The sequence below is a fragment of the Rutilus rutilus genome (genome assembly GCF_951802725.1).
Source record: "Rutilus rutilus genome assembly, chromosome: 21".
Taxonomy (NCBI): Eukaryota; Metazoa; Chordata; class Actinopteri; order Cypriniformes; family Leuciscidae; genus Rutilus; species Rutilus rutilus.
Window position 1 is genome coordinate 27,360,618 of NC_140226.1, and position 12,486 is coordinate 27,373,103.

Consider the following 12,486-nt stretch of genomic DNA (forward strand, 5'->3'; position numbering starts at 1 on the left):
GAGGATGAGAGTCAACACGAACTGGTGGTGAATGTGATATCTCTGCGCCCAAGTAGCAGTGCTTCGCCTGTGCTTCCCCCAATATAGTCCCATGTCAATATCTGCCTAGGAAATCGCCTAGTCTTAATCTGCATTGCTATTTGTACTCGTTGTGAATACGCAGGCCACAAGAAGTAATTCGTTTTTTTTTATTACATTTTTTTGATCACTTTTACTCATGACATGCTAGCTGGCAACAAAGGATTCCATTCATTATGCTAAGCTAAGCTAGCGGTGGCGCTGCCAAACTAAAACAATGCACGCACTGAGAGAAAAATGCGTTTGCCCACCTATCTAAATGTAGGAAAGATGGTGAATAAGCCCTATGTAAAAAAGCGGTGGAGTGTTCCTTTAAAGGGAAACTCCTACAAATGCATATGCAATAAGTTCAGCCGCAAAAATAACTGTATCCACGCCTTTTCACTGCGTGTCTTTAGTAAAATACTCAGTAGTTTTTTACTCAGTAGACAGTAGTTTTTTTAAATGCCAAAAGAGGGTTTGCGCTGGCTCAAGCTGTTAGTAAATCTGCCATTATATAGGGTATAAATGTGCTAACATTAGCAAAAAATCAGTTTGAGTTATTCAGTGTTTTAAGCAAAATAGACAAATATTAAGTCTAATTATGTGTCCAGAAATTACAGTTTCAGCCAATAATTTTCCTTAGAGCAGTATGCTGAACCTAAGACGGCTTCTGTGATTAATGACTTTAATTTTGTCCTATTCCTCTAACAAAACCATTTTCCACTATGAATATAGAGTATTATAATTATGTACCGTTATGGACCATTTATTGTAACTTTAGAGCAATATAAATCACCATTCACTTTCAATATAAGCTAAAGAACAGCTTGGTTAATATGTATAACATCTCTTTTTTGTGTGTGTTTCATGGAAGAAAGAAAATAATGACATGAGGGTGAGTAACGACGGCTGAATTTCCATTTTTGGGTGAACTATCCCTTGAAAGTGACGGTACGTACCCATGAGGAGTGCTCCTTCATCTGGTGCTGGTTGCTATGAGGGCCGCTGGCATGACCACGCCAGAAACAGCTCTGACAAAGCTGGTAGCCATGGCACTGCTGGCAGCGGTACCGGAAACCCATCATGCTCTCACTCCGGCAATACGAACATTCCACTGGATGGAAGACTGTGGGACACCAGCACAAAAGGGTTTCAGGCATTCGCAAACCTTGTTTTAGTCATATTTTGTGAGTGAGGTGTCCAGACGTAGTGGGCGATGGGAAATAAGTCATTAAAAACCCACATACAATCTCACAACCCTTCAATCGCAGCACGTACCATTCTCTACATTAGCGAGTCGGTGCATGAGAGGTAGCCATACAAGGTACTGCGGGGGTGGATCTGCCATCAACACATCCAAAAACGTATTCAGCAAGATCTTCTTCTGGCAAAGCACAGATAAGACACTCTCAGCGAAAGCCTCTAAGTCTTCCAGACAGGTTGAATGAGATCCCGATCGTTTTAAAGGGACTCTAGCTGTTATTTGAAGCAGATTAGTGTACTCACCTGCTGAGGGAAGCATGTTCTCACAGAGTGCTCGGTGTAGCCAAACGAAGGCCCCTCGAACACTGCCGTGGGGAGCTTCAGCACTTCCCTCAGGAACTGGTCAAATTTGGCATAGACCATCACCCCATTGGAGTCTGATATTTGGGAAAATATATCTGAAAGAGAAAGAAGTGATTTTAAGTTATGCTATGTTGTGGATAAATATTTATAACCATTAATAAAAATAAAAAAATCCCAAAAGTCTTGTGTGGGGAAAAATGCATTATTATTTCACACTAAAAATGTCCAAGATAATATAAAATGATGAAACAGCACTTTTGTACTGGTGTGATTTCATCAAACAATGCACACCATTATGAACAGAACTGCATATACAGCTAAAATAACTGGTGGGATGAAAATAAATCTTTTTTTATTTTAAATTAGTGATAAGATGCCTTTTAATAACTTTAATGAGTATTCAGCAAACATTTAAGGGGATAGTTCACCCAAAAATCATCATTTAAGTTGTTCCAAACCTGTATGAGTTTCTTTCTTCTGCTTAAAACAAAAAATATATATTTTGAAGAATGTCAGTAATCAAACAGTTGATGGGCCCATTTGACTTCCATAGTATTTTTTTTCTTCCATACTATGAAAGTCAATGGGGCCAATCAACTGTTTGGTTAACCATATTCTTCAAAATATCAGCAGAAGAAAGAAATTCATACATGTTTTGGAACAACTTGAGGGTGAGTAAATGATGACAAAATTTTCATTTTAGGGTGAACTATCCCTAGATTCTTTTGGGAATTTAATTTTAGGTTCAGTACACATCATGTACAAAAGAGGGAGCCAAACTCTCAGTGAAACGTCTTTCATAAAAGCCCTTGTGTATAATTTTAAATTAAATGTTTGTGCATATGCCCCAAAAATAGACTTATTTTATATCAAATCACATTTCATGAGCTTAGTCTATAAAATGGAGTAATACTGACAGTTTAGTAGAAAGAAATGTAGCAATTTAGCAATTTAACTACCTGAATACATTCAATGCTAATCAATAACATTATGTACAGCATATGAACTCCAGAAAATATCCATAGAGTCTTTGTAAAATTATTACTGTTGAATGGCTGTATAAAAGGCATGATACTCACAACGTAATTTGTCCAGTATTTTACCGCCACACATTGTAGCTAGCATTGCCTTCATAGCAAACACTGTGAGTTTCCCATGGCCTTCACTGAAACACAAACAACACATTATCAGAAGACATTCTGTTATAACAATTCAAAGCCATGGGGTCCTTTAAATTCCAGTCAATGTTTGGACTACACCAATCTTCATACTCTTTATATACAATCTTTTGGAAAAATGTGTGCAAACAGATCATGTTTGACTACATGTTAATAGTGTTAGAACAGGCCCACAACCCCACGGCCAAACACTTTTCAGTCCAGTGTTGGGAAGTAAGTAGCCTAACTGAAAGTAGCAATGCTATAAACTTAACTACATTTTTCTGTAGCTTAACAGCAGCTCTTTTTGTTTATTGTGTAGCTTTTTCAGTTGCTAGCTATTTTTTTTCAACAGCATGACAAAAAGCGCCATCGCCCTTTTTGTCACATCACGCGCACACAGCTTTATAACCAAGCAAGCTAAAATGTCCTCTAGCTGATTTGTAGTGTTGAAAAGTCTGATTCAGTGAATTGGTTCGTTTGAATGATTCATGTAAATGAACCGGTTCAAAACCGACTCACTAATTCATTTGAGTCCATGCAGCAGCACTTTTTTTGTCATTTAAAAAAACAAACAAAAAAACCTTACTGTTTGTCAGTTTTTAACTTTAGTTGTGCTTAGTGTAAATTTTAAAATGTATTTAAAATGTAATACTGTCAACCCTGATTGAGATAATTTAATAACACTGTTAAATGTAATCTTGCAAATGTGAAAATGATTATCCAAATATCCACTTTTCATACTGTACATTATAATGTTGCACCATTAACAATGATTGATTTTTGATTTTAGTGTTTTATTTTTATTTATAGTAGAAAGCCCCTCACATGACATGAAGAGGAAATAAAAACAAGATATTGTGCTGAACAAAAGTAAATGTGACCAGATCTTTAAAATTTTACCATAATGAGGTGCAATATCTTAGTAAGTAACATAATTAAGCTATCTACCTTTTGGAGAAGCCTTCACGTCGGAAGCGTGTTAACGGTGCCTTAAAATGCTGCCTCCGTAGGCGGCTCACTATGTTTTGGAAAAGAGCATATGCCTTCCAAACATTCACTCTTGTCACGATGCATATGACTCACAGTCCATCAGGTTTGGAGGGACATACTGCCACAAGGGACCCCCTGAGAGAAAAACAAATCTCCCTCACTGACAACACACCTGTCGTAAGTGGCCACGATGAAGTTTAGCAGCAGGCCGATGGACTGCTCCACGTTTATCTGGTGGGTGGTGGGCAGCCGCTTGTTGAGCTGGTAGAAGATGGAGGACAAAATGGTCTCCAGACGTGACACATTAATCTCTGCGTTGTGGTCTAATGTGCTCAACCCATTGTCACGGAAAGCTTCGATCATGTTCCACACGTCCACCAAGTGAACTACGACAGGAAAAGTATACAAATGAGATGATCAAAAACAAGATTTTTTTTTTTTTTTTTACATAGTAGAACAAATGTACTTGATATACAACCAAAGTGACTTCATACATCACAAAATACATGTAAATACAAGTAAAGAGAACTTGTAAAAGGGACTTACGGTTGCATCGTTTCTGAACAAATCGTAGCTTACATGCCGTCCTATATGTTGAGAGGCGAATTACATCAAAGTTTTGTGCTCCTGGGGAAAATTACATGCATCAGTATTGTCACTTTCAGAAGTCCCTTGTTCAAATTATAAATCTGACATTATTTACTCATCCTCTTGTTGTTCCAAACTGTATGACTTTCTTTCTTCCATGGAACATAACAATAAAGTAAACAAGGATCCAGGCTGTCAAGCTCCAAAATGACAAAAATCCACCACCTGTCACATTAGCCAATTCTTGGCAAAATTTTGTCGGCAAACAAAGAGCCAATAGCTTCATGGGCAGTGCTCTGACATAAATAGCACAGCTGTGACTCTGGCGACCCACATTCAATTCCCGACTCGAGGTCCTTTGCCGATCCCTTACCCTTCTCTCTACCCCGTACTTTCCTGTCTGATCTCTACACTGTCCTATCCATTAAAGGCATAAAAAAGGCCAAAGGGATAGTTCACCCAAAAGTGAAAATTCATTCATTACTGAATTACTTATGTCGTTTCAAACCCGTAAGACTTTCGTTCATCTTCAGAACACAAATTAAAATCTTTTAGATGAAATCTGAGAGCTTTCTGTCCCTCCATTGACAGCTACGCAACTACCACTTTGACACTTCAAAAAGTTTATAAAGAGATCGTAAAACAAATCTATATGAGTTGAACGGTTTGGTCAAAATTTTCTGAAGAGACACGATCGCTTTATATGATGAACAGATTGAATATAGGCTTTTATTCACATTTAAACATTCATCAACTCACATATCAGTTGTGGTAAACGGAAGCTCAAGCATGTTTGCTTGATGTGTGAGAACCAATGAGGTTCATTCTCGTGTTACGCAGTGCGTTTGAGCTTCAGCAAGAACCAATGAGGTTCATTCTCGTGTTACGCAGTGCGTTTGAGCTTCAGCAAGAACCAATGAGGTTCATTCTTGTGTTACGCAGCACGTTTGAGCTTCAGCAAGAACCAATGAGGTTAATTGTCTGTGTAATACTGGCTGGTGATTGGGGGGCTAGTTTCAGGGAGCATTGTTGGAGTGTGTGTGGGTATGTGAGTGTGTGTGTGTCTTTGTGCTTATGTGTTTGGAATTATCTTTAATACTTACTCTTTATTATCTTGTATTGTTCGTTATTATTGTAAGGACCCCCTCGAAAATGAGATGGTACATCTCAAGGGGCTATCCTTGAAATAAAGAATAAAGAATAAAGAATTCTCGTTACGCAACACGTTTGAGCTTCCGCAAGAACCAATGAGGTTCAGTCTCGTGTTACGCAGCGCATTTGAGCTTTCGCAAGAACCAATGAGGTTCATTCTCGTGTTACGCAGCACGTTTGAGCTTCAGCAAGAACCAATGAGGTTCATTCTTGTGTTACGCAGTACGTTTGAACTTCCGCAAGAACCAAGGAGGTTCATTCTCGTGTTACGCAGCACGTTTGAGCTTCCGCAAGAACCAAGGAGGTTCATTCTCGTGTTACACAGCGCGTTTGAGCTTCCGCAAGAACCAATGAGGTTCAGTCTCGTGTTACGCAGCGCATTTGAGCTTTCGCAAGAACCAATGAGGTTCAGTCTCGTGTTACGCAGCAAGTTTGAGCTTCCGCAAGAACCAATGTTGTTCATTCTCGTGTTACGCAGCACGTTTGAGCTTCCGCAAGAACCAATGAGGTTCATTCTCGTGTTACGCAGTGCGTTTGAGCTTCCGCAAGAACCAATGAGGTTCAGTCTCGTGTTACGCAGCGCATTTGAGCTTTCGCAAGAACCAATGAGGTTCATTCTCGTGTTACGCAGCAAGTTTGAGCTTCCGCAAGAACCAATGAGGTTCATTCTCGTGTTACGCAGTGCGTTTGAGCTTCCGCAAGAACCAATGAGGTTCATTCTCGTGTTACGCAGTGCGTTTGAGCTTCCGCAAGAACCAATGAGGTTCAGTCTCGTGTTACGCAGCGCATTTGAGCTTTCGCAAGAACCAATGAGGTTCAGTCTCGTGTTACGCAGCAAGTTTGAGCTTCCGCAAGAACCAATGAGGTTCATTCTCGTGTTACGCAGTGCGTTTGAGCTTCCGCAAGAACCAATGAGGTTCAGTCTCGTGTTACGCAGCGCATTTGAGCTTTCGCAAGAACCAATGAGGTTCAGTCTCGTGTTACGCAGCAAGTTTGAGCTTCCGCAAGAACCAATGTTGTTCATTCTCGTGTTACGCAGCACGTTTGAGCTTCCGCAAGAACCAATGAGGTTCATTCTCGTGTTACGCAGTGCGTTTGAGCTTCCGCAAGAACCAATGAGGTTCAGTCTCGTGTTACGCAGCGCATTTGAGCTTTCGCAAGAACCAATGAGGTTCATTCTCGTGTTACGCAGCAAGTTTGAGCTTCCGCAAGAACCAATGAGGTTCATTCTCGTGTTACGCAGTGCGTTTGAGCTTCCGCAAGAACCAATGAGGTTCAGTCTCGTGTTACGCAGCGCATTTGAGCTTTCGCAAGAACCAATGAGGTTCAGTCTCGTGTTACGCAGCGCATTTGAGCTTTCGCAAGAACCAATGAGGTTCATTCTTGTGTTATGCAGCACAAGGTTCATTCTTGTGTTACGCAGCACGTTTGAGCATCCGCAAGAACCAATGAGGTTCATTCTTGTGTTATGCAGCGCATTTGAGCATCCGCAAGAACCAATGAGGTTCATTCTTGTGTTATGCAGCACGTTTGAGCATCCGCAAGAACCAATGAGGTTCAGTCTCGTGTTACGCAGCGCATTTGAGCTTTCGCAAGAACCAATGAGGTTCATTCTTGTGTTATGCAGCACAAGGTTCATTCTTGTGTTACGCAGCACGGTTGAGCCTCCAAAAGAATCTATGAGGTTCATTGTCGTGTAACGCAGCACATTTGAGCTTCAGCAAGAGGTTTGTTCTCGCACGTCAAGCAGGTTCGGTTGAGCTTCTGTTTATGTTCACCGATCAATGTTTAAATGTGAATAAAAGCCTTAATTAAATCTGTTCATAACATAAAGTGATCGAGTTTCTTCAGAAAATATGGACTAAGCCTCTTTTTAAAGTGTCAAAGTCTTAGTTGCCTAGAGACTGTCTGGAGAGTTCAATGGAGGGACAGAAAGCTCTCAGATTTAATAAAAAACATCTTCATTTGTGTTTCGAAGATGTTACTGGTGCGATTGCTCTGTTAGTGCGGTTAATTTGAATAAGCGTGAACACTGCCATCAAAAACCTGGTGAGCACCAAACAAGCGGACCGAGCCCCCTGAAAACATGGGTCTCAGTCATCTTGCAAACGAACTCTGGTGCGGTTCGACTAAATGATAGAATTTTATTTTTGGGAGATCTATCTTTTCAGAAATGTGTATTCTATGATATGCACAAAAATGCTCTCGTACTTTGTGAATATATACAGTAAAGCAGCTATGTAATATTTGTACTGCATAGTTTTAATTTGTCCATCAACCTGGTTCTGGTGTTTTCTCAAAATCAGTTTTGCCTTCCAACCAGAGACGAAGATTGTGCCAGTCTATTGCCCTGTGGCAGTGAAGGGTAAATAGGATTCGACAAGGCCTCTGTGTATGCGTGTGTGGTGAATTGTGCAGGAAATGTTGTTAACTCTGAAAGCAACTCACTCATCTCCATGAAGAGCTGTCTCTTCTCCACCATGGACTTGCTGCTTTTACTTCCCTCTTCAATCATTCTACACAACACAAACAGTCCATTTAATACCACAGCTTAACCACGGCCTCATTACGAACACGCAACTCACACTAACAACAAAAATCACAAGATAGCATTTGAATATGTGTCTGCAAATATTTTAAATGTATTTCATAAATAATTTATAAAGAAATGTCAATGTAGCAATTAGCAATGTACAGCTAAAAAGAAACAACAGCAATACAGCTATTAAATTAATAGTTTTAATCAAGGCTTTAAGCAAGACTCAATCTATATTCCACATTCACATTCCTGGATCAACATTCCAATCAACCAATCAGCTCAAATTCTATGGCTTTTTCCTTTTTACAGTTTGCATATGAATTAAGTGTTATTTGTATTTAATGTTGAGCTAAGTATTAATTTAACCAACGTTTAAGTCGTTAACTTTACTGCTTCGAAATACATGCTGTTAATTAAAACACTTAGAATTATTTAGTTACTGTAAGAATAAAAACAACATTATAGCTATAACACAAAATAATTTCATAACCACAGTGAAGCCTACATGACGAATTAAGTTGTGTGCACATGCCTTACAAAGCATAAATCTGTATCCAGATTTCCGAAGAATTATTTTGACATTTGTAATACAAAATGTTGAGGTGTCTCGTCCGTCAGCTGATATTCGCTACTGTAATGAAGATGAACGTAACTTTTAATAAGCAGGGGAAAGTCCCGGCTTTAAACAAATAACCATTTAAATGTTTAGGACGTTTGCGTTGTAAGAATATACAGAGAGATCACAGATATAAAAACGCTGACTCTTTAGGTAAGGTTTTCTCATTAAAATCAGATGATTTCCTATTAATTCAATAGAATGTGAGGGAACACAGTGGCTTCACTTTTTTATGACGCCATGAGCAACCCAGCTCTCTATATAGATCAGTGGTTAGCACTAAGTTTTCTGATAGGAATGTTGTTCGGACAGGAACATGTTTTAACTTGGCAAAATCACGGTGTCTGACTGGCTTTAGCAAACTCATGCATTTCTTCAGTACATGGAAACTCCTGAACACTCTATTACTCACCTGTCTGGTTGGCTGGGACTCAGAGAAGGTGATGCAAAAGGAACCAGGAAGCTCCTACATAAGGAAAAACATTTTGATGTTGACATCTGGGGAAATACCCCTCCCCCAATCCAACCCACAGAAAGATACAAAAATAAACCCTGGAATAAATCCCCAGTTCACAAAAGGGCATTTGAGTTCTCTTGCTCTATGCAAGTGCTGATTATGTATGACAATAGTGTCTGTGCAGGCTGCATCCTGTGAGCTAATGAAACAAGTGCCGCTAAGCAGCCACTTTAGAGACAGGCAGAGAACACATCAGCAATGAAGGAAGAATTCTTACTATAATGACTGTGAAAAGGATTACTATAATATATAATAGATTAGCATTTGCGGTAAATAAAAGTAATGTGCAGAGACAAGAACAACTTAATGACAGTGTGTGTATACAGTATATAATGCATATAATATTTAAGTAATATGCAGTTATCATTGCTCTCAAGTAACTAGTACTTACATCATCAACAAAGCATTACATCAGCTGTCAAGTCACATTTACTTACTTTTTCCATAAGTGGAAGGGATTTTTTTTTTTAATTCAACTGACTCAACTTGTGAATCGTTTCAACAAAAACATTTGTTCTCATTAATTTACTAATTCAGTGACCATTTCTGCAGGTTACAAGTTGTGTGAGTGATACATTAATCATTCACTCACCCATTCACAACAAGACTTTTTATCATTAAAAAATGTGTATAATCTACAAAGAGAGTGTTTAAATATAAGCGTTTCTAAAAGTTACAAAAATGCAGATTTATTATAATCATGCGATATATTCAGTTCATCCACGATCAAGTTGATTCATAACAAAATGTTTTGTCCTGTTCAGCTGTGAGTCTTCAAAACAGCGACTGAATTAAGAATAGCATATTTCTATTTTTTATTTTAGGTCTACTATTTCTGCCAAATCTTTATCTATATTATATTTATATACAGAGCTTTTTCAAAGTAATTAGCCACTCAGCATTTTCACATCGATACCATGGGGAAAAACTGCCATTTTAGGTAGGCTATATTAGGCTGCGACGCACAGATCCATTATACTGTTACACATGCGTTTTCTTTTTCAACTATTTATGCTCATGTAAAACATAACTGACCGTGTTTATGTGAATACTTGCCAAGACCGGCATTTTGACATTATTTTGTGTGTGTATTTGACCGTTTAAGTGCATTAAGCAGCGAAAAAGAACTCTTTGGGTGTGAGCACAAAATCTGCAGGAATGACTAAAATTATGTGCAATACGCACAATCTTACGACGAAATTCAAGCCCTGCAACAGCAACGATATTCATGCGGAGTAAATGAAACGAGTGAGTGAGTGGAGGCGGGTTTGTGTGCCAACTCGCTGTCGGAGAGATGAGAGCGCGATAAAGCGCAGATGGTATCGTGTTTATTCTGCATAAAATGAGTTCATTTCATATATTTAGTATCGATATGTATCGAAAAATCTATTTTTTGACAACACTACATTTGCTATTGCTGTGATCCCATGTGAGTGACAGCCTGGGTGTCCCGCCCTCACACCAGTAAACACATCATAAGAGAAGAGAAGAGACGAAAGAAAGTTATTTTTGATTAAAGATAATGAGGGCATATGAATAAGAATATGCACAGATAAATCATTTATAATATTGCAATATTCCATTTTTTTTTAAAAAGAATTGTCCATTTTGATTTCATGTTGACTTTAGTGACAGGAAGGCAGTGGGAGAAACTTCAGTGAACCAAAAATATATGAGTCAGTGCATGGAAGTGAACAAGATTCGTTCACATAAAAGATTCGCTCAAAGGTACCGATTCGTTCAAAAACACCACTAGAAAGCATTATGTCATTCCTGACCGTAAAAGACACTGCTGACGTTATGACTTCTGGCTTCAAATCATCCCGTTCGTTTTGCTAGTCTAATCGCATCTTGCAGTGCTACTACTGAGTGAGTGAATGTAAGGCCCACTGTAGAAGATAGAAGTAATACACCGCACCTCTACAATGACTCGCGATTTGACGTGACTCAACGTGAGGATTTTGATTAACCATCGGAAATACACTCTGTACAAACACTCATAGCCTATTTAAAATAGCAATACACCCACAATGACAACGTCTAAGCATAATGCATACTGCCTTATTAAAAAATGTAACTATATATGTATTGAATGTTAAATAAATAAGATGCTATCAGGTGCATAAATACATACAGATCCACAAGATGATATTCTGAGGACGCGTTTGGTCGTGTGCCCTGTTTGTATTTGCATCTGAATGTGAAAGAATCATAAGCGGATGATCTTACCAGCGAGAGGAAATCACGCAGGTCGCGCGACCATCATCAGCATCTGATGAGAGCGATCAACGGTCTCGCACTCGATTCCTGGCGTATCATCATCATCTTCATCATAGCTGTCTTTAGTTCCACTTTTTTTTTCTTTTTTTTTAATATAGACTTACAATCACCGACCTAATAATACGCAATTTAGTAGCGCTGCGCTTCCCCATCGTCACATTTGTGCCGTGGTTACCGTTCGTTCCGTTTGATTCGGTCTTGTAGGAACTGCAGCACAGGCTGCGCGAGCGCTTCTCTGAGCATCAGCCAACAGCAGAGGACAGCAGAGCACTCCTGCCTTTCCCATTACTGGTGCATCACTATTGCTCTTCATATGCCCGATTATTATAGAGCCATTAGCCGACCGTTAGTTTTATGCAATGCTGGGCAATGTGCTTGCTCAAATATTGAGCAGCTGTATTCTGCATTTATGCTTATTATGTCTACGTCAGACACATAAAGAAGATGTTTAGATATCTAAAGGGCCTTAATATAGTGCTAAACAAAACAGAATAAAAGTCCTCTAACCTAGGCATAAAAATGATGCTATTTTGGTGGAAAATATGGTACATTGTTAAAATCATAACAGTGTAGAAACTGATCAGTTGACTTAACTTAAATAAATTGAGGAAACCCGTTGCCTTAAAATTACTTGAAAATTCCACATAACTTTTTTTATTTCTTTTTTTTAATTACGCATTAAGTTTATTTACTACTTAATTTTAAGGCAACAGATTTCCTCACTTTTTTAAGTTAAGTCAACTGATCATTTTTACATTCAATTTAGCCTATTATTAATGGCGTATTCTTTAAACTGCATGTGAAGCTTTTATGTAAATGTCATTTTTTGATGACATGCAATTTTGATGACATTTTGGATGTCACCATTTCACCTGGCACTTAATTAATTTGCTAATCAAAATTCAATTTTAGTGAAAATTTGTGCTCTTAATATTTTCAATAATTACAAGTAAAAGCAATAAAAGCCATACCATATTGAAAATCAGCTGAATTACATCAAAAATACCCCATCACTGCA

The 12,486-nt window shown here is 38.6% G+C and overlaps 1 protein-coding gene across 8 annotated transcripts in view; it reads right to left on the reverse strand.

Annotated features, from left to right (window-relative positions):
• The window catches only part of dtnbb (dystrobrevin, beta b), a 48,827-nt gene extending 36,348 nt beyond the window's left edge, over positions 1-12,479 (reverse strand). For 6 of the 8 annotated variants that reach the window (XM_084393160.1, XM_084393159.1, XM_084393155.1 and 3 more), the window contains exons 1-9: positions 11,418-12,479; positions 9,084-9,137; positions 7,965-8,032; positions 4,323-4,403; positions 3,949-4,162; positions 2,706-2,791; positions 1,567-1,721; positions 1,339-1,444; positions 1,020-1,186 (exon numbers count right to left, since the gene is read on the reverse strand). In XM_084393160.1, coding sequence (XP_084249286.1) covers positions 1,020-1,186; positions 1,339-1,444; positions 1,567-1,721; positions 2,706-2,791; positions 3,949-4,162; positions 4,323-4,403; positions 7,965-8,031 — 876 coding nt within the window. In that variant the 5' untranslated portion in view covers position 8,032; positions 9,084-9,137; positions 11,418-12,479. The remainder of the gene's footprint in view (positions 1-1,019; positions 1,187-1,338; positions 1,445-1,566; positions 1,722-2,705; positions 2,792-3,948; positions 4,163-4,322; positions 4,404-7,964; positions 8,033-9,083; positions 9,138-11,417) is intronic. The other 2 variants (XM_084393161.1, XM_084393156.1) reach the window with 1 other exon arrangement.
• Positions 12,480-12,486: the final 7 nt, after the last annotated feature.